The sequence below is a fragment of the Artibeus jamaicensis genome, unplaced genomic scaffold, assembly GCF_021234435.1.
Source record: "Artibeus jamaicensis isolate MK-2021 breed Jamaican fruit bat unplaced genomic scaffold, CSHL_Jam_final contig_465, whole genome shotgun sequence".
NCBI classification, from domain to species: Eukaryota; Metazoa; Chordata; class Mammalia; order Chiroptera; family Phyllostomidae; genus Artibeus; species Artibeus jamaicensis.
The window spans coordinates 23029833-23050631 of NW_026521843.1; the positions used below are offsets into that span (position 1 = coordinate 23029833).

The window sequence follows — 20799 nt, forward strand, 5'->3', positions numbered from 1 at the left end:
AATGTCAACTGTAATCAAATATTATTTAAATTAAAAAAAAACAAAACAATTTTACATCTGAAAGCAGTGAGAATATTTTTTTGTATTCAGCAGAATCTTCTTTAAATGGAAAGTCTTTCTGGAAACAGTCCAATATCTAGCCTGTTTATGCTCACTCAACCTCCCCCAGGCCGGTGGTGCTGCTGGGGACAGTGAGAGACAGAACATGGTCTGACTGATTTTAAGGGACACGTTTTCCACCCCACCTGTCACATGTAAAGCGTAGGTACACCCGCCATTCTCACCTGATAGTTCACCGACGAAGGGTGAATGTGCACATATCCATCGTTCTTGGCGACAAACTTCAGCTCATCTGATTTGGGCTGCATTCTGACAGCCCCAGTACTGGTCTTCTGGAATTTACCTTCTGGGCTTTTCACCTAAACAACAGGTGTTTGTAAAAACAGATGAAAATACGCATATTTCCACTGAAGGATGTGTTCCTCAGCACAAAACCAGTCCTGTTTGAATGCCTTTGCTGTTTCCTCAAATTCTAAGGTGACAAGGGACTGGATAATTAAAGCTCAGGTAAAAGCCTTAAAAGGGAGTTTTCAGAAGAGAGGCACAGGTGGTTCCCATGGCAAAGCACTGACTTCTTTGATTTTGTTCACATCTAATTTTAGTCCAGGGTAGAGGGTATAAGAGAAAAGGTAGTAGGATCAAGTTTCTATCTAACACAGAAAGTTAGTTGTGCACAGATCAGCTGAGAAAAGGACATACATGTCCATTTTAATTCCTGGAATGTCAAAGAATGTTAGGATTGATGGAACAACCCATTTTATACAATAAATGTTCTTGAACAATGTATCTAAACAGATTTAAGGAATTAAAGCATTAGAAAAAGCACACTAAATTTAAAAGGCTCTGTGTGTGTTTGTGTGAGTGTCTTTATGATGATTAGTGTGTATGAATTAACTTATATCTGTTGGCTACAAATCAAACAAGCAGTGGGAGAATCCAGGAAAAAGGTTTTGTTACCTGCACTACATTTGGATACAGAGCAGCGCACAGCATTGCTGATATCAGCTTGTGGTTCTCAGCATTGGAATTTGCCTGTAAGAGAAATGCAGCATTAATTTTGTAGGTCACGTGGCTACTTCTGTCTGTGCCCTGGAATTTACCATCATACTTCATTTGTTTTCTATCTTGAAACAAACAAAAGTATTTAACTTCTATCCCTGTGCTAGAAAAATTACTTTTTTCTCAGTGAAAAATAAGTCTGTTAGAATACATTTATACAGGACCCACTCCAAAAAGCCCACAGTAACTCTTTCCAGATTTCTACAAGCAACTATGAAGCCATTGTTCTTAAGGATGACCAGTGGGGAGAGATTCTGGTTCATGAGATGGTCACAATTTCCAGAAAGGACTAACTTCACTTAGAACGGAGTGGCAGCAGGTTCATCTTGAAGAAGTATCCTAAGTTCAGTGGTCCCCAACCTTTCAGCACCAGGGACTGGTTTCACGGAAGATCATGTTTCCATAGACTTGTGGGGGGAGGGTGGCTTGATAGTCTCCCACCAGACGCAGCTTAATTGTCTCTTGCCACTTACTGATAGGGTTTGATATGAGTCTGCAATGGATTTATTATGGTCTCTGTGCGGTCCAACCGCTCTGCTGCTGCTGATCTGTATTTGCAGGTGCTCCCCAGGGCTAGCGTCACTGCCTCAGCTCCACCTCAGATCATCAGGCACCTCGTAATGAGTCCGTGACCCAGATACCTGGAACGGGCAATTCACAGTGGGGTTCATGCTCCTCTGAGAACCTAATGCTGCTGCTCATGGGCCAGGAGGCGGAGCTCAGGTGGTGATGGGAGCTGTGGGGAGCGGCTGTAAATACAGATCAAGCTTCGTTGGCTTGCCTGGCACTCACCTCCTGCTCTACAAACCTGGTTCCTAACAGGTCATGGACTGGTGGTACCAGTCTGTGGCCCAGGGGGTTGGGAACTGGGCCCTACAACAGTTACACAAAAGACGATCCTTGGTTGTAAAAAGGCTGGTCTGATTAAGACATTGTTGGAAAGTCTACTCTACCTCCTATGGACTTAATCAAGAACCAACGTGAAATTTAAGAAACAAAAACAGTAGCAACAACAAACAGAAAAACTCTTCTGTTTTTATGAGTATTAGCTGACACTTATTTGTGGGGACAGGAAAACCAAGAATGCCACAAACACACTACTTAGAGGGTTTACATGAAGGATGCCTGTAAGTGTTCCTGAGTTAAAACACTATTCATGTGCTAATTAAGAGAAATAAGAACTAATTACACACTCACCTCTTCTCCAGTGGCTTCCAGGATGCCATCTCCTCCTAGGGCCCTTTTTTCTATCTCCCTGGCCCTGAGTCCCTCCTTCACAAAGCCTATATCTGACAACAGTTCAGTGAACTGTCGTTTGAGGCTGGCCATTTCCTGAAAGAAGTGGAAGAAATCTTTAAGCAGAGGCACCGACATATCAAATAAGTATAGACAGTCTTATGTTGATGAATGAGACAAAAATGCATTCCTTCAAGTGAACAGAAATGAGGCTCATGTGGTTTCATCAAACAGGCCCTTTCCAAAAAGGCAGTTGACCTGTGTGCAAACCGGCAGAGGGTGAAAGTTACACAGAAATTCACAAATATGAAAAACTCAATGGTCATTTATTTACCTGTAGACTGCATTTCTAAAATCATGTTCATTGGATTTTGGGTAGGTCTGATTCTCCTGAAAATTCTTAGGCCAGCAAAGAAATGTATTTTACTTTGTTTGGAGCCCCGACTCCAGGAGCTGAGACCCTGTCTAGTTTTTCCTGCCTGCATTTCTGCTCAGGTCCCCTCAGCGCCTCGCCTGAGCCCCGAGTGGTTAGTTCTGCATTCACACTGCAGAACCTCTACCCCAGACCTTCCCTCTTTCTCTTACCTTGAGGTCTCACTGGCTCACATCTTTTCCTAGAAATAGCGACATTATTAAGTGGCTTAGAGTTAGATGGCCCTTTTTGTAGCTGAGCACAAGAATAAGAAAAAAAAGCCCAAACCTCTTTCTCTGCTGGCTTCTGTTTGAATATAGGCTGTATATCAGACAATAGAGAAAGGAGATAAAGAAATGAAAGGAAATGAAAGCTAAGCAACACTATTCTGTCTTTTGCTGTCAATTTAAGTATTTTCTTGGCATGGCTCAAGTACATATGGATAACATGGCAAAATACAAGTAGGAGTTAAATACAGCATGAATAAATATATGCTTTTAACTGAATACTATAGTGTAAGCTGGAGTTTAGTGAGTAGTGGGAACTCTGATGGACCTCATAGAGCACAGTGAAATCTACATATATCCTGAAGAAAAAAATAAATTTAGTGAAAAATATAGTTTCAAATAAAGGTAATTTTATACTTAAAATCCTTTAAAAAGATTTTATTTATTTTCAGAGAGGGGGGAAGGGAGGAAGAAAGAGAGAGGCAGAAACATCAATGTGTGGTTGCTCTTGCATGCCCCCTACTGGGGATTTGGCCCACAACCCAGGAATGTGCCCTGACTGGGGATCGAACTGGTGATATTTTGGTTTGTAGGCCAGTGCTCAATCCACTGAGCCACACCAACTAGAGCTATACTTACAAGTCTTAATGGCTTGAGGAAATATTTATTATTGCATTTCACATGTAAAACACCCTTTAGATGAGTGGTTTTCAATACTTCCTACATACTTGAATCATTTGTTCCAACTAGCAATAGTGACCATAAACAGATACCGAGGCCCCAACCCTAGAGATCCAAATGTGAGTGGCAGGGGGTGGAACCTGGGCGTTTCTACTTTTTTAAAAGCCCCCTCAGGTGAATCTACTTGCAGTGAGGACTGAAAACTTACTGCTTTCGATGTACTTGGAATAGCGCTGGGGCCTTTGTCTTCACTGAGGACATGTAAAGGCAGAGGAGGCTGAAGGCAAACACTGGGGTGCGTGCACTCAGTCGGTGAATCTTTACTGGGCATCAACCGTGTGCAGGCGCTGTTCTGGGCACTGGGGACCCAGCACTGAACAAGGCAGGAAAGGTCTCGGCCCTCCCAGGGCTTCTGGGACTGAGATTCGTCAATAATGTCAGATCCTCCTAAGTACTGGGAACATTAACTTTGTGTTCTACTCCAGGGCAGTTTTTAATACGAAAGCAAACTTCTGCCCCCTCCCAAGCCTCAGACTTTTCGAGTAAAACAGATGCTTTGCCAAGATGTGCACCATCACTCTCTGGCCTCTTCTCCCACTCGGGAAGGGGGCCTAGAACACTGTCACAACAGAGGACACAGCCCTGTGGGTTACAACACAGTGGATGACAGCCTTTCTCTCTCCTGTGTACTCATCATTGATATAGTAGCTTCTGACAGACATAAGAAAAACTAGCCAAGAAAATCTGGTTCAGTGTTCACTGTGGTTTTGGGGACAGGATAAGGGGTTAGGGGTGGTAGGTGGTCAGAGACCATGTCGAGAATTTGCTGAAAGCGATGACTTCTTTCTCCTGGAATAAGGCACATGTGTAGATCATATGATTTTGTATACAATTTCAGGGGTTTAAGGATCCAGGTGAAGAATGCCTGGTACAATTACTGAAAAAACCCAGAAGAATAAAGTCGGTGCCATTTGCTATCTGGCACCATTTGCTGAGCAGGCCTATGACCTTGTTAAGCATGACTACCGATTTACTCTTCTGTGCTTACGTACCCCGGACTGGAATGTACTAGAAATCAAGAACAGAACTGGCTAACCTCACCCTACGCCCCAGGCAGAAGATAACATCAGAACAAACTGCAGCCTCTTGTTACAACGCCCCCGCAGCCCAGGGACCACACGACAACAACTGTCCCACCTTTTCTGAATCCAATTGTAATCCAATAAAAGCTCGAAGCCCCTGCCCCTCAATGGTGGATCTCTCCATACCACACCCCCATGCCCTCTCCTTTTCTGGAGAGTAAATGAAGACTTTGCTCGCTATACCTTCCTCTTTTTGTGAATTCTTTCATAGCCAGCAGCCACCCTAACAAAACTGACTTCCAGTAAGCAGTTTTTCACAAAAAACCCTTCAGAGTGTCTGTAGTCCCCTACCCTCCACATATGTGTCAATAAACATAGGTTCACTGAAAAGAGGAAAAATCAGTCAGTTGAAGGGTTAGCTCAGAAGGCCTGATGTCATACATAGTTCAGGAACCTGTTTCACACAGCTGTTAAAGCTAAGAATATTCTCGAAATGACATTTTCAGTGTCAAGGCAGGACAAGCAAGACCACGTTGCAACATGCTCTGCTGCGTTACTACAACAGAAAATGAATGGAAACCAAGTGCCGGAGCAAGGACTCACCTGAAGAACTCTTCCTGACAAGAAGTTCTGTCTGCAGTAATTGTAACTTGTACGCATACCTTCTCTCACACTTAGCTGCCATCCCTAAATTTTGGAGAAAATAAAAATGAACTTCCTCTGTGTTTAGCGCCAACTCTGGAAATAAACCCCAGCTATTAGGTTATATACTTACCTTGTATGCTCGTAGGAGGGCCAGATAATCACTGTTTGCGAATGCAAATTCCAGCTTCTTCTGGTTGGCTTCCTCTTTCTTATCCCAGGGAGACACCTACATAGGGAACGCCAGGTTTGAAGGGCACAGTCGGCCTCAGGTTTCACATGGGCTTCCCAAGGCTGAGGCCGGGTGCCCTGGGAAGCGTGTCGTGTAGAACAAGGACTCAGCAGGTGGCTGGTTAACAGCAATCATGGTGGTCAAGGGCTAGCTATCGCCTATTTGTCCTTGTGAGTCTCTGCCCAACCTAAATAAGCTCTACTGGGTCTTTCAGTTCCCTTTGGCAAGATGTCATCAAAGAGCCACTCCTTCTAAAAGCTAGATCTGAAATCTAAAATTCTAACAATGCAGTATTTTCATTTTACAGACTCTTATATTTTATACTTGAGCCTCCCTTCTATAGCCATAACTAGTATTTTCTCCCTCCTTTCCCTACGAATTTGTAAAACTAGCTGAGAACTTAATTCTCAGTACCTCCTCCGACCCGCACTGAAGACGCCAGCGTAAGCCACAGTAGCTCCACATAACAAGCGGGAACCAGGCCCTCACTAAAACACTGCTGAAAATCACTTTACACCGACTGGTGCTTCCCTCTGGTTCTTGTATAAACACCTTCATAGCTAACACCTTCTTTTTTAGGAGGGCTGGTGGGAAAAGGATCACATTTGGGAGATTAACATATTATAACCCGGCAAAGGACAGGGGCTCAGTTTAGACTAAGGATGACATCAATATTTCTAATGAACACCAATATTTCTAATATTTCTGTATCCCAATAAAACAAAACAGTCAGTGAGAGGTTTATTTAGATGTTTGAGATGGAGGCCCTACTCACAACAGTGACCTATGAGCCCCGAGCAAGCTACAACTCCTATTCCGGTCCTTGTTTTTGTCATTTATTGTTAAATGAAGGGGCTGAACTAAGATCTTGCAGGCCTATGTTGCTTACAATTCCATGAAGTATAACATTAAAACAAAGGAAATGGCTACATTTATCTGCTTCCCCATCTCTCGGAGGTCAGCCATGGTGAAAATACGGCCGAGGGAGACACTACCCACCAAGAGCAGGACATCCACTCCCAAGTCCACGGAAAATACTCTCCAGGACAGACTATATGCTTGGTCATAATTCAAAGCTTAGTACATTCTGAAGGACTGAAATAATATAAAGTATGTTTTCTGACTATAATAGAATGAAGTAAGAAATCAATAGTGGAAAAAATTGGGAAATGCATAATTATGTGGAAATTAAAGAACAAATGCCTAAATAACCAATGGGTCCCAGAAGAACTAGAAAGGAAAATACTTACAATGAATGACAATGAAATTACAACATACCATAATTCTGAAATGTGGCTAAACCAGTTCTTAGAAGAAAATTTATAGCTATAAGTATCTATATTAGAAAAGAAAGATCTTGAATCAATACCCTAACCTCCTACCTTTAGATACTGGAAAAAGAAGAGCAAACTAAACCTAAAGCAAACAGAATAAAGGAAATAAAAAAGAGCAGAAATTAATAAAACTGAGAATAAAAAAATAATACAGGAAATTAATTATATCAAAAGCTGGTTTCTAGAAAGGTCAGTACAATGGACAAACCTTTAGCTAACTTGACCAGAAAATAAAAAGAGAAGGCTCCAGTTACTAGAATCAGAAATGAACCCTGGCTGGTGTGGCTCAATGGACTGAGTGCTGGTCTGCGAACCAGGGGGGTTCCCACTTGGATTCCCAGTCAGGGCATGTGCCCGGTTTGCTGGCCAGGTCCCTAGCAGGGGGCATGTAAGAGGCAACCACATGCCGATGTTTCTGTACTCCCTTTCCCTCTCTCTAAAAATAAATAAATCTTTAACAAAGAAATGAAAGGGGCCATTACTACCAACCTCTCAGAAATAAAAGGTCCGGTGATTGCTGGAGGGAGGGGAGTATAAGGGGACTAAATGGCAAGGGAAAAAAATATAATAAAGATTATACTTTAAAAAAGAATTAAAGGTCTATAAAGGAAACTGTGAATAACTGTATGTTAATGCATTAGATAACTTAGATGAAATGGACAAATGCCTAGAAAAATACAAACCATCAACACTAACTCAAAAAGAAACAGGCAATCTGAAGAGACTTACAACAAGTGAACAGCCTGGGTTGGCAATCAAAGACCGCTCACGAAGAAAAGCCGCGGTGGCCGCACCACCGAATTCTACCAAACATTAAAGAAGAACTAATACTGATTCCTCATAAATTCTTCAAAAAAAAAAAAACCAAAAACAAAACAAACCGAAACAGAAGAATGATTTTATGTGGCCAGTATTACTGCTACCAAAGCCAGAAAAAGACATTACAAGAAAAAGAGAATTACACAGCAGTGTCTATTCTAAATACAGATATGAAAATCCTCAACAAAATAACAAAAGGACAAACTGAAGGACTCACACATTCTGATTTCAAAACTACAAAACTAGAGTAATCAAGGCAGTGTGGTACTCAAAAGAATAAAATCGAGTCTAGCCTGGTTGGTGTAGCTCAGTAGATTTGAGCGCGGGCCTGCGAACCAGAGTATCGAGGTTTGATTCCCAGTCAGGGCACATGCCTGGGTTGCAGGCCAGTTCCCAGCAGGGGACATACAAGAGGCAACCATACATTGATATTTCTCTCCCTCTCTCCTTCCCTTCCCCTCTAAAGTTAAGAAATAAAATCTAAAAAAAAATCGAGGACTTCCGCCAAGATGGAGGTTTAAGGTGGATGTGCCGTGCCTCCTCACACAACCAAGTTTAGGGACAACTAAATATTAGCATCAGAAAACACAACCAGAACACGGAAAACTGAACTTTTCGGAAGTCCGCTAACAACAAATTCTTCGGCCCGACCGGTAAGGGGCGAAACCGGCGTCGGGTGAGGAGTTACAAAGGAGGGCTCGATCGACCCGGGCGCGGAATCCAGACGCGCGAATCCAGTCGCACGGGTTCCAAACCCAGGATTGGACCTAGTGAGCGACCGAGCGGCCCACCGGGTGAGCGACTACGGAGGAGTCAGTGGGGAGGCGGTGGCAGCGAGTTGACTGTGGTTGCCTGGTTGCAAGCGGGTGAGGGAGTGAGCGCTTGGACCGGCGGCGGAGGCGCCATTTCCCCGCTCTGACCACGCCCCCACATACAGTGTCACAACCCAGCGACCTGGGAATCCAAGGCGCCGCTCCTCCCACTTAAAGGGCCAGAACAGACCAAAAATGTCGCAGGGAGACCTCAAAGCCCCAGAGATAAATCTAAGTGACGAAGAAATAGCAAATCTCTCAGACGCACAGTTTAAAACACTGGTCATCAGCTTCCTCACAGATCTGGTGGACTATAGCCACAAATTAGAGAAGCACATGAAGGCTAAATTAAGGGAAATGAATGGAATTCCACAGGAAAACCATAGAGATGAAAAAAAAACTGGGACTCAAATCAATGGAGTGGACCAGAAGGAAGAAGAAAAAAATCATCAAACAGAAAGGAATGAAGAAATAAGAATTCAGAAAAATGAGGAGAAGCTTAGGAACCTCCAGGACATCTATAAATGCTCCAATATCTGAATTATAGGGGTACCAGAAGGGGGAAAGACACAACCACCAGTGGAAAAACTATTTGAACAAATAATAAAAGAAAATTTCCCCAATCTGGCAAAGGAAATAGACTTCCAAGAAATCCAAGAAGCCCAGAGAGTACCAAAAAAGTTGGACTCAAGAAGAAACACACCAAGGCATATCATAATTACATTAGCCAAAATTAAAATGAAGGAAAGAATCCTGGAAGCAGCAAGAGGTAAGGGGACAATCACCTACAAAGGAGTCCCCATCAGGCTGTCAGCAGATTTCTCAAAAGAGACCTTACAGGCAAGAAGGGGCTGGAAAGAAATATTCCAAGTCATGAAATCTAAAGACCTACAACCAAGATTGCTCTATCCAGCAAAACTTTCATTTAGAACGGAAGGACAGATAAGGTGCTTCTCAGATAAGACCAAATTCAAAGAGTTCATCATCACCAAGCCCTTATTATATGAAATGTTAAAGGGACTTATCTAAGAAAAAGAAGTTAAAGAAACATGAACAGTGAAAGGACAACAAACTCACAGTTATTAACAACCACACCTAAAACAAAAGCAAACTAAAAGGACAGCTAGATCAGGAGTGGAAACATAGAAATGAAGATCTCAAGGAGGGTTAGCAACAGGGGAGTGGGAGGAGGAGACGGGGGGAGAAGGTACAGAAAACAAGTAGCATAGACAGTAGATAGAAAATAGATGGGGGGGCAAGAATAGTATGGGAAATATAGAACCTAAAGGACTTGAGACACATGGACATAAACTAAAGGGGGGTAATGGTGGGGTTGGGGGGGCAGGGTGGAGGGGAATGAAGGGGGGAATAGAACAACTGTAACAGCATAATCAATTAAAAAAAATAAATTTATAAAAAAAAATCGAGTGTAGAAATAAACCCATGTACCTATGGTCAACTGATTTTTGACAAGCATGCTAAACCCATTCAACAGGAAGAAACAATCTTTTCAACAAATGGTGCTGGGATGACTGAACTGCATGCAAAAGAATGAAGTTGGAATCTCACCTCACACCATATACAACAATGACCTCAAAATGGACCAACCACCATAATGTAAGAGTTAAAACTATGAAGTTCTCAGAAGAAAATGAGGGATGAATCTTTATGCCTTTGAATTTGGGAGTGGATTTCTAACTAAGGCAAGAAGCAATTAGATAAACTGGATTTTGTCAAAATTAAAAACTTTTGTATTTCAAAGGATATATTAAGATTGTTAAAAAGGTAACCCACAGAATGGGAGAAAGTATTTGCAAATCATTTATCTGATAAGGGACTTACTTGTATCCAGAATATATATTGAACTCTAACAACTCAGTAATGAAAAAAACAAATAACCCAATTAGAAAATGAGCAAAGGATCTGAGCAGACACTTCTTGAAAGATGAAACAGAAATGGCCCATAAGCAAATTAAAAGATCTTTAATATTGTTAGCCATAATGAAAACCATAAATTCACACCCCTTGCGATGGTTATAATAGAAAAGTCTGAGAATAACAAGTGTTGGCAAGAATACAGAGAAACTGCAACCCTGATGAAAGGCTGATGGAATGTAATATGCAGCTACTTGGAAAGGGTCCGGAAATTCCTCAGTAAGTTAAATGCAGAGTTACCATTTAAGCCAGTAATTTCACTCCCAGGTGACCCACGACAACTGAAAATATAGGTCCACATAGAAAGTGGTATGTGAATGCTTACAGCCATAGGTGTAAACAACTGTAAATGTCCATCGAGTACTGAGTGCAAAAACAAAATGTGGTATTATCCATACAAAAGAATATTACTTGTTCATAAAAGGAATGAAGTGCTGATAAATGCTGCAACAAAGACGAATCTTAAAGGCATTATGCAAAAACAAATAAAACACAACAAAAAAGCATTATGCTAAGTGAAAAAGCCAGTCACAAAAGGCCATATATTATATTATTTCTTCAGTAGGAAATTCCAGAAGAGGCAAATCTATGAAGACAGAAAGTAGGCTGGTGGTTGCCCAGGCCTGGCCTGGGTAGGGGGATGGGAAGGGGACTGGGGAGTGACAGCTATGGGGTCTCTGTATGACAAAACATTCTGAAACTGACTATGGTGATGATTGCACAGTACTAAAAACTACTGAATTGTACACTTTGGATAAATTATATTTCAATAAAACTGTTTAAAAAAAACCGGTCCACTGTATTTTATTGCCTGTTAAAATCTTGCAGGGCACCTTTTACTTGGTTGCATTTTTAAAATTTTTCTATAAAGAGCAAGTATAGTAGATATAATAAAATACATAATCAATTTAGATGATTTTAATAAGTTGGATCTCCAGTTCTCAATCTTTATTTGGGGCATGGATTTATTTGAGAATCAGATAAAAGTTAGAGACACTATTCCCTAAAAATTCACATACAATATATGAGAACATTTTTAATGGGCTCAAATATCCCTGCAGCCCCCAGGATCCCATAGAGACCAATGGCCTCCAGTTTAGATGAGTGTTGTTTACTTACAAAAGGAGACTTAAAAGCCAAACTGGCAGCAATGGTGAGAGCCGGATCCAAACAGCGGAAGATAGAGCCAAACAGCATCAGTTTGCCGATTCTCACATCCACGGGCAGAGAGGCCAAGTGATACCCTAGGGGGGTCAGTTTTTCATCCGGAGTTAATGCTCCCAAGTCTCGTAATCGTATTTTTGAGGCACGAAGAGAATCAGGGTGTGGCGGTTCAATGAGCCGAGAGAACACAGACTGGAGAGTATGTGTGCTAAACATCTCTAAAATTTTAATTCTGGAAAAAAAAAATTGTCAATTTTATTTGTGGTGGGATCACACCAAGGAGTAAGTTTCTTTCTTGAATGAAAATAATTTTTAATTTTCTAGATTCATGCTTTCAGAAACCAAACAAAAAATTTAAACCAAAATTAAAAAAAATTTTAAATCTCTTATGCCTTCTTTTGTCCCAGCAATAAGTTGCAGAAAGACTTTCAGGTTCTGAAACTTACTGAGATTCAGAATAAAATTCTCTATATAAATTTTCAAAATGCTTCTTTCCATACAGTGGGATCAAATCAGGAAATAAATCCACTGACTCTCTTTCCCACATCTAAAATTATACAGCAATTATTTAGCAAATCAATCTGCATTGTGTCCTGCCTTTTGACACCTCTTAAAAAGATATTGTTTGTATTCAGAAGAGGAAAATCTGATATGTATAAAATTTATTTCACTTGTACAGGGGCGGGCAAAAGCAGGTTTACAGTTGTGAGTATATGAAACAGTTTATTTTTGTATTATTATTTATTTATTATTATTGAACTTCCTTGTTTTTATTATTTCCACACAAACAACTATAAACATACTTTTGCCAACCCCTGAATGTCCTTTTCAAGCTGTGAACCCATAAACATACAATTTTACATATTTACTAATATGTACATATTTGGTATCTAGCTTTTTCCCACTTAAATCATGTACATGTTTCACTTTAACATGTGACTTGATAGTAATCCACTTACTTAAATTTTGAATGGCAAAAAATCCCTCAAAAACAAAAAACAAAAAAACCCCACAAAAAACAAAACCATGTTGGCCTACATAATTTATCTATTTCCTCACTGTTGTATTTGAGTTGTTTTTAAATCATATATGCTACATATATTACATTTCCCCTTCTCTCATCCTCCCTAAAGGGTCAATCAACTTCCAAAGCTTTCTCAAATCCCCCCTCCGCTCTTCATTTGCTCTGCTACTACCTGAGTCCAGAGCGCCTGCTTGCCCACTTTCTTAAGACCTGACCAGGAGAACTGTGTCTTGTATCCTACAGTATCCCTTGTGCTTAGCCCAAGCCCTGGAAATTAACGCTCTCAAAAATAAATGTGCTGGATAAAAAAAAGAGCTGTAACATCTTTGCGTAAGTACCTTTTTTTCCTTTGCGTTATTATTTTATGGGTACATTCTCTCAAAGTGATGAATGGGTCAAAGGGCATGCATAGTTTTAGAATCACTGTATAATACCAAGCAAACTTTCAGAAAGGCTGAACCATAGGTTGCCCAGCTTCAGTAATACTGAATTTGATCATTTATTAAATTCAATTTTATCATATTCACTTTCATTTGCTCATTGGTAAGTAATGGTATTTTCGAGTAGTTTTTGATTACTTTGCTCTGATAATGAGGCTACAGATTTTTCCCTGTGATGACTTGATATTGGTGGTACCTCTAACTTATTTTTTGATAAGTTAGAATACTTTTATGACTTACAAATATATACTTACAGTCTATTTTAGGGCCATCCTCTCCAATGTAAGGGATCTTTATGTGCAGAAGGTTAAAGGAACAGTAAAGGCAAAACTGAAAAGCTCTTTCTTTGTCCACTTTTTTTTAAAAAGGATTTATTTGCTTTTAAGTAAGAGAGGAGAAGGGAAGGAGAAAGAGAGGGAGAGAAACACTGATGAGAGAGAAATATTCATCAGGTGCCTCTCATATGTGCCCCAGCCAGGGCCTGAACCTGCAACCCAGGCATATGCCCTGACTGGGAAATTGAACCAGGGACCCTTCGCCTTGCAGGATGATGCCCAACCAACTGAGCCACCCTGGTCAGGGCTCTCTGTACATGTTTAGAAAAACGTCTCTTACTAAGAAAAAGCAAACGTGGATGTACCTTAGACAGAGCTGTTCCAATGGCACCCTCTGGATCTCCGGTAGCTGCTGCTTTAAAAGCTGGTGATGGAAGTGATGGCTGGTGAACAAATGGAAGCAGACCCCCGATGCAACACGACCTGCTCGGCCTTTTCTTTGCAGAGCATTGGCTTGAGAGACAAACGTGTCCTCTAGACTTTCCATCCCTTTGCTGGCATCATATCTATAAAGAAAAAGAAAATGTAAAAAAGTTATTTTCTAAAAACATGGTTAAGACTCTATTTAGCAGAGACAGACTAGAGGAACCAGCTGAGATGGACACAGGATCCTCTGAGTTCTGAGACAGCTGAGTCCCTGGTGGGAGCATGGTGCTAATTTAAATGGCATCAAATGCCACTATATAGTTTCTTTAACTTTTCCAAAAAATTCTTTCTTAGGGCGGGGGGGGGGGGGGGGGGGGGGGGCTGGGATGGGAGAAACAGACAAAAAACTGTACTTGAAAAATAACTAAATAAAATTAAAAAAACAAAAAATAATAAAAAATTCTTTCTCATGTTAATTTATTTCTGACAAATAACAAATACATGTATTTAAGGTATACCATGTGATGTTTTGACATATGGAGACACTGTAAAATGATTACCAATATCAAAATAATTAACACATCAACTCTTTCATTCAAGCACATGCAAAACATATAAAAAAGAGAGGAAAACTAGTTAATTGCTTCCAAGATAGAACTTTAAACTTTCTATCCCTGTTTGACTTTAAGATTATGGCCCAGCTATACACTCACTCATCTATCCGCATAGTTTTTATGCAGTACTTTTTAAAACAGCAACCCATGTGGTTTAACAGCATTAGCTACTGAGAGCTGTGTCACTCTAATTAAGGCATCTTTAGCCCCTCTCTTATATCGCCCAAAGAAAATACCTCTTTTCCTTCATTTTCCCAGAATCAATGACATAGACAACATCATCGATGGTTATGGAGGTCTCAGCAATGTTGGTGGAGATTATTATCTTGGTTACACCTGCAGGAGGCTTTATAAACACAGCCTGCTGCTCTTCACTGGACAAAGACGAATGGAGGGGGTGAACAACACATCTGAAAGGCAACCAGTGCACATTAGTGTTCAAGCATGAAGAACTGGATTCTAGTGGGTGAATTTCTAGTCAATGATCACACCAAGTATCAGCAGCTTCCCCACCATCCGTCCTCAGGGCCCAGTTCTTCTGAGTGGGAAGGTTCTTTCTGATTCTACAAAGGCCTATGAACTAAAAACCTTGCATCAACTTGGGAACTGGAGAGTATTACTAAGTAGTAAATAATTGAGAGGACTAAAATAGCTGATATTCTACAAGCAGCAGGACTAGAACACACTAACCAGCAAAGGACCATGTGTTCTCTACCTTCAAATCCAGAGAAAGAGAGGCAGAGACAGTGAGGCACACTAAGAAATTTCATTCTTATATTTCTAGGGAGTGTTCATCCATCAAGTACTTGTTCCTTTGATATGAAGGGACAATGTTTCTTGCCCCCAGAACAGGAACCATCGAAAAAAAATTTTTCCCCTAAAAATAGTACCATTGCACTGTTGTTACTAACATTGGCTTCTCCCATCCCTTGTATCTGGCAACTGAAATGACATGCAATTTTGCTGAGTCACTGTGCGAAGAGAAATATTTTCACTGAATGGAATGGGAATGTCTGACTTCCTGGAACAGACAGGTTTGTCTATTTCCAGCTGGCATAAACAAATGTATTCTTGAGGAGTGACACCAGAATCTAAAGAGGGTGATGCCTGTTAAAAAGACCTCGCTGTTGCTCATCTTCAAGTAGAACTGCAATAGATGACTGTAATTACAGGAAGCAATTAACTTACCGATTACTGCGTCTGTTGTTGAAAAGAGAATTAGACTGTAGTTGTTCATAAAGCATTTTGATTTCTGCCAATCCCGGTAAAAATACAAGTATAGCACCTGGGTATATAAAAATAATCAATCTAATAGATTCAGAAAAGGAAAAACTATCAAATTATAAAGCTATTTTAAATGAAGAAATGTAATCTGAGATTTCTCACTTTCAATTTTTCAAAAATTAAAAAAAATTTATTTATTCATTTCTAGACAGAGGGGAAGGGAAGGAGAAAGAAAGAGAAACATCAGTGTGTGGTTGCCTCTCGCACACCCCCTACTTGGGACCTGGCCTGTGACCCAAGAATGTGCCCTGACTGGGAATGGAACCAGCAACCTCTGGGTTTGCAGGCTAGTGCTCAATCCAGGGCCTCAATTTTCTCTGTAAAGTTCCCAATGATTTAATAGATGAGAACCTTTTAAAATACATTTTCTGACTTAATGACTACCAAATGAATAGGATATTATCTTTCTCTAATAAAAAAAAAGAAGTGTGGGAAAATATAATGCCTTAAGTTGTACAAGCATCACTAGCAGAGCTCTAAACATTTTAGTGCACTTAAAGTGACTCTGTAACCTGGCCAGGTCACAGGGTTAACAAGAGTGGAGCTTGGACACAAACCTAGGGTTTCTGGCATCAGATCCCTGCTCTTTCCACTACATACTGCGTGCTCCTCATTATTAAAATACTACATTTAAGAGTGGTAATATAATCCATAAGGAGGGAAGAAAATGTTTTGTCTATATTTTTGTATGCCTTCTGATCTGTCCTGCCTTCATAGCTTGGCCATATGTATCAGAGATATCTCTAATACTCACAAACTTATCATGGACTTCCTAAACACTACGACTACTTGGCTTTGAATGCAGTAATTTTCTAATATTTCTTTCTGCCTGCTTTTCTTGATTTTTTCAATAAGTCTTTTATGAAATAAGGTATTAAATCTGGTGATAATGCATTAACCAACATTAATGACTTGCCAAGAGATCAGAAACAAGGCAATTTAATATTTTTATGTGGTTGACACATCTCTACAGATTACCACATAATGATTAAAGTCTAAGCCAGTGATTTTCAACTGGTGCACTGCAAGGATTTTTAAAGTGTGCAACGCCTGACTATTTAGTAAGGGGTACTGACTTCTTTTCACTCAGATTGTCAAACAGAAAAATGACAAGAGCCAACGCAAAAGCCATCCATTGTAAATGTCCTGTCTCAAACCATAAATATATGTCATAAAAACAGTTGCATTTTATTGGTCATGTGGCATAATAAGGCTGCATCTGACTGGTTAATTCTTGGTATCAGAAATCCTTATATATAAGTACAGGCACCTGATTTTTTAAAAGTCACTTTGGAGCAAAAAGTGTAGGTAATTACTTTTATTATTATTTATGTAAATAATAATATCAATCAAATCGATATCAATCAAAATCATTTTGATTATGTAAATCAATCAAAATTATACTTATTTTTTATATTTTCTGGCGTGCCACAGAACTTTAGTAATTAATTTACGTGTGCCGTGAGATGAAAAAGGTTGAAACTCGCGAGTCTACGCAGAGGCGGCAGCCGCTCCCACTTGTCTACTGCGCTGCGTCATGAGCGCGTGATGTAACTGTTTGGTCTGTTACTCAGCTTAGTGGTCACTCAGTACTAACTGCACCTGTTCACGCGACAAATACGGACTCCGTCCCCAAAACTTCCAGGCACTGGTTTCGGGTCTGAGACATACATGATGGTGCACACGAAACCCTGTTCTTTGGTTTGCGGGCCGGCACTCAGTCCACTGAGCCACAGCAGGCAGGGCAGAGATTCTGTTCTTAAGGAACGTGACATTCTACTGAGGAAGACTGTCAGGAAAGCAGCACTGTAGTTTGGGGTACTGTTAGGTGCTACAGCAAAAATCAAAATCATTTTTGGATATTATAATGGAGTAGGGAGAGCAAGACAACAGACAGGGCAGCCAGAGAAGACTTTTCTCTGAGGAAAAGACATGTGGCCAAACCCCGAATGACATGAAGGATTCGGTTACCAGAAGACCCGGGCCATTCACTCTGGGGACACGGGGCTGCCCGTGGAGTATGGAACGCCCCTGGGGCGGGCAGACCGTGAGGAGGGGAAAGCAGTGATTGCTGTGTGCTGTGGCAGCAGTAGTACGAACAGTGACAGTAATAATGACGATAATTATAAACATCATCATTATTATTAGGGATAATATCTAATCAGCATTAACTACATGCCAGGCACTGTGCTAAGTGCTTTACATATGGTTTCTTTTACTCACCGAGACAGCTTTACCTAAGAGGATTTATTAGTGTCTTCATTCTACAAACAAGAAACTGAGGCACAGAAAAAAAGGACAAGGACTTCGCCCAAGGTCACGGAGCTCCTGGGCTGGGATGTTTACCAGACCCTACAGCTGTCCCCCTCACCCCAGGGCCCCGTGGCCTCCAGGTGCAGAGCCTTTACGGGACTCAACCCTCAGGACGGGGCTCAGTCCTCAGGAAGGGCCTCCCCTTCAGCCAGGGATTGTGTGTGTGGTATGTGGCTCATCAGGCCTTTTCAGCTTTTTCCCTTTGGGACTCAGTATTGTTAACATCTTTTTGTTTGGCGACAGCAAGAGTGCAGAGTGAAAAAAGTGGGTGAACCTCAAAAGGTAAAAGGTAAAATTTCCCCCCAAAAGCCTAATTTGCAACTTTAGACACAACTGGGGTAACAGGTTGGGCGGGGCCAGGGCTGCAGGAAGGGAGGGCGTCCCCAGTGCCTGAGGTCTCCTTCCCTCCCGCCATCTGACACATGAGTGAAGACAAGGAGCAGTTACCTGGGGGGTAGGAGTGCTTTCCATCCACAATCCATTCTAACAAGGCTTCTATTAATTCCAGGTTCACCTTTTCAAAATCCATGACGGACATCGTTTTGATGACTGATTTGCTAACCCCTGAAAGAAAGGTAAAAATCACAAGGATGATTGTACCTTATTAAAGACAATTTGCCTGTGAACTAGGTGTCTTGATGTGACTTAGTAACACAGATGTTCACATTTAATGTACTAAATGAACTTTTTCTTTCAGTTTCCCTGAACATGCACACTCACTCCAAGCACTTTGGCTTGAACAGTGACCCAAAGAGCAGGCTCCTGAGCCTGGGAAGGCCCAGGCAGGCCACGCACCCCTCCTTCCTCCCCTCTTTTATCCATCACGTACTTGCTGACAATTTCAGTCCTAGAAATTAAATTCAAAGTCAAACCCACTTTAGAAACCCCTTCCAGACTCAATCAAGGCACAAGTCAGGTCAGACCAAAGTGCAGGAAACATTAACCTGTGGAAATCAGTGGACAGAAACCACAACTTCTACCAGCACCTTTATAACAGTGACTCTTAACTGTTCAGTTCATTTGAGAAAATAATAAAAGTCATGAATCTTCCCAGAAAAATACATGTGATTTCAACAGCTTCACCAACATCTCTGAAGTCCGTCCACAGAGTTTCAGGTGAAGGTCTACACTTTCCTTCTAACGTATGGGGCCTGGTAAAGTGGACAGTTTTGGGGGTGTACCACAGCCCAGCCAGCTCTTTGAAAATGAACAGCATATTCTCGGGGAGACAAACCCTCCAGAGACTACTGCCCTTTCTTCTGGGGTCCTCCTAGGGCCCTCATCCTGAAAAAAGTCTAACAGGAACAAAGTAACTCTCAACTGGTAGCAAGAGAGGGAAGCCTCCTACATTAATGCTGTAAAGTTTGAAGAAGGAAAAAAGTTTCTAAACCACAAACTCTGTATTTGTCAAATACAAAGAGAAAGGAATAGGCTATGCAAATAAGGGTGTGGTTGGCTGCGGGAGGCAGAGGAGGAATCATTTCTGTTTGTCAGGGTTCCGCACAGCCAGACTTTCCAAAAAGCAGAAACGATCAAATAACTGAAAAAAGGAAGAGAAGTGAAAATCATTAAAAATATATTTTTTAATACTTTGGCAGTTTTTACTAATCAATTATATATTTTAAAGGACTGTTATTATTTTTTTTAACTAGAAAAACTTTTAAAAATTGAGCTTGGGGACATTATTCAATTTTCTGAAAGGTGCAAGGCCACTGAGATCAACGAGATCCGGTCTGTCTGTCTGTCTGTCTGCCTCTCACAGGGGAGGGAGGCTCAGAGACGCTAAGCAGCAGCCCAGCGCCACACAGAAGCTAGCAGCCAAGCCAGGTTTTCTGACCCAAATCTGCCATTCTCCTTCCTCAGAAAGGAATTCTCAGAAGTCTTTTCTGGGCTGCGGTTACCTCTACACTTGAAATTAGAAAGGCATTGCTCAGATCCAGTCACAGCTCTCAATTTCAAAAGAAAAACCAAAAGGATTTTTCCCATCCCATAATTTAATAGAATACGGAAATGGGAACTGTCAGCTGTTATAACATACAGAAAGAACACAGACTTCTGAGTCAAACACATTTTAATTAGAATCACAAATGTGCACCTACTAGCTGGGCACTAGGCCGTGGACTTGTATGATCTCATTCAATCCCCAAATAACTCCATTTTATACATAAGGAAACTGAGGCATAGCGAGGACAAGACATGTGGCTCAAGATCACATCTGCCTATCGTTTTAAACAGCAGAACCACGGCTACTGCCCTAATTCCTTGACGACCACCATTCCCCATGCAGAAATGGGAAGAGTCTTTGGGGAAGGAGAAAAAGGAAACCTGACTTGTCCCTTCTCCTACTGAGGCAGTAATAGGGGTTGGGGTGGCAGTCCAGGGAACTGAAGGCAGGAGAAGCAGCCGAGACCTGTCTCTGGTCTAGGATTTCAGAAGAAAGCAGAAGTAGTCACCCCAGGGTTTCTATGGGTTCAGCCCAGCTTCTACGTGCAAAAGACTACGGAGCAACCAGAAGAGCTGGGTGGGGTCTGGAACGGTGAAGGGAGTACCTAACAAAATAGTAACATAGTATACAAAAATGCTCAGCACAGGGTGGGCCCTTAAAATATGTTATTTGAAAAGTCCATGAATGGTACTAAAACCAGAGGACAAAAATTTGAAGATATTATAAGATATTTTAAAAATCTCAAATATCTCTCTACAAACAACTTATTAATTATAAAGGGAA

At 41.1% G+C, this 20799-nt stretch overlaps 1 protein-coding gene across 3 annotated transcripts in view; it reads right to left on the reverse strand.

Moving 5' to 3' along the window:
- DHX57 (DExH-box helicase 57) overlaps nucleotides 1–20799 on the reverse strand; it is a 53506-nt gene that overhangs the window by 6607 nt on the left and 26100 nt on the right. For all 3 annotated transcript variants that reach the window (XM_037149044.2, XM_053666853.1, XM_053666854.1), the window contains exons 13-22: nucleotides 18519–18635; nucleotides 15663–15759; nucleotides 14711–14884; nucleotides 13800–14000; nucleotides 11651–11927; nucleotides 5533–5628; nucleotides 5361–5444; nucleotides 2317–2451; nucleotides 1018–1092; nucleotides 285–419 (exon numbers count right to left, since the gene is read on the reverse strand). In XM_037149044.2, coding sequence (XP_037004939.2) covers nucleotides 285–419; nucleotides 1018–1092; nucleotides 2317–2451; nucleotides 5361–5444; nucleotides 5533–5628; nucleotides 11651–11927; nucleotides 13800–14000; nucleotides 14711–14884; nucleotides 15663–15759; nucleotides 18519–18635 — 1391 coding nt within the window. The remainder of the gene's footprint in view (nucleotides 1–284; nucleotides 420–1017; nucleotides 1093–2316; nucleotides 2452–5360; nucleotides 5445–5532; nucleotides 5629–11650; nucleotides 11928–13799; nucleotides 14001–14710; nucleotides 14885–15662; nucleotides 15760–18518; nucleotides 18636–20799) is intronic.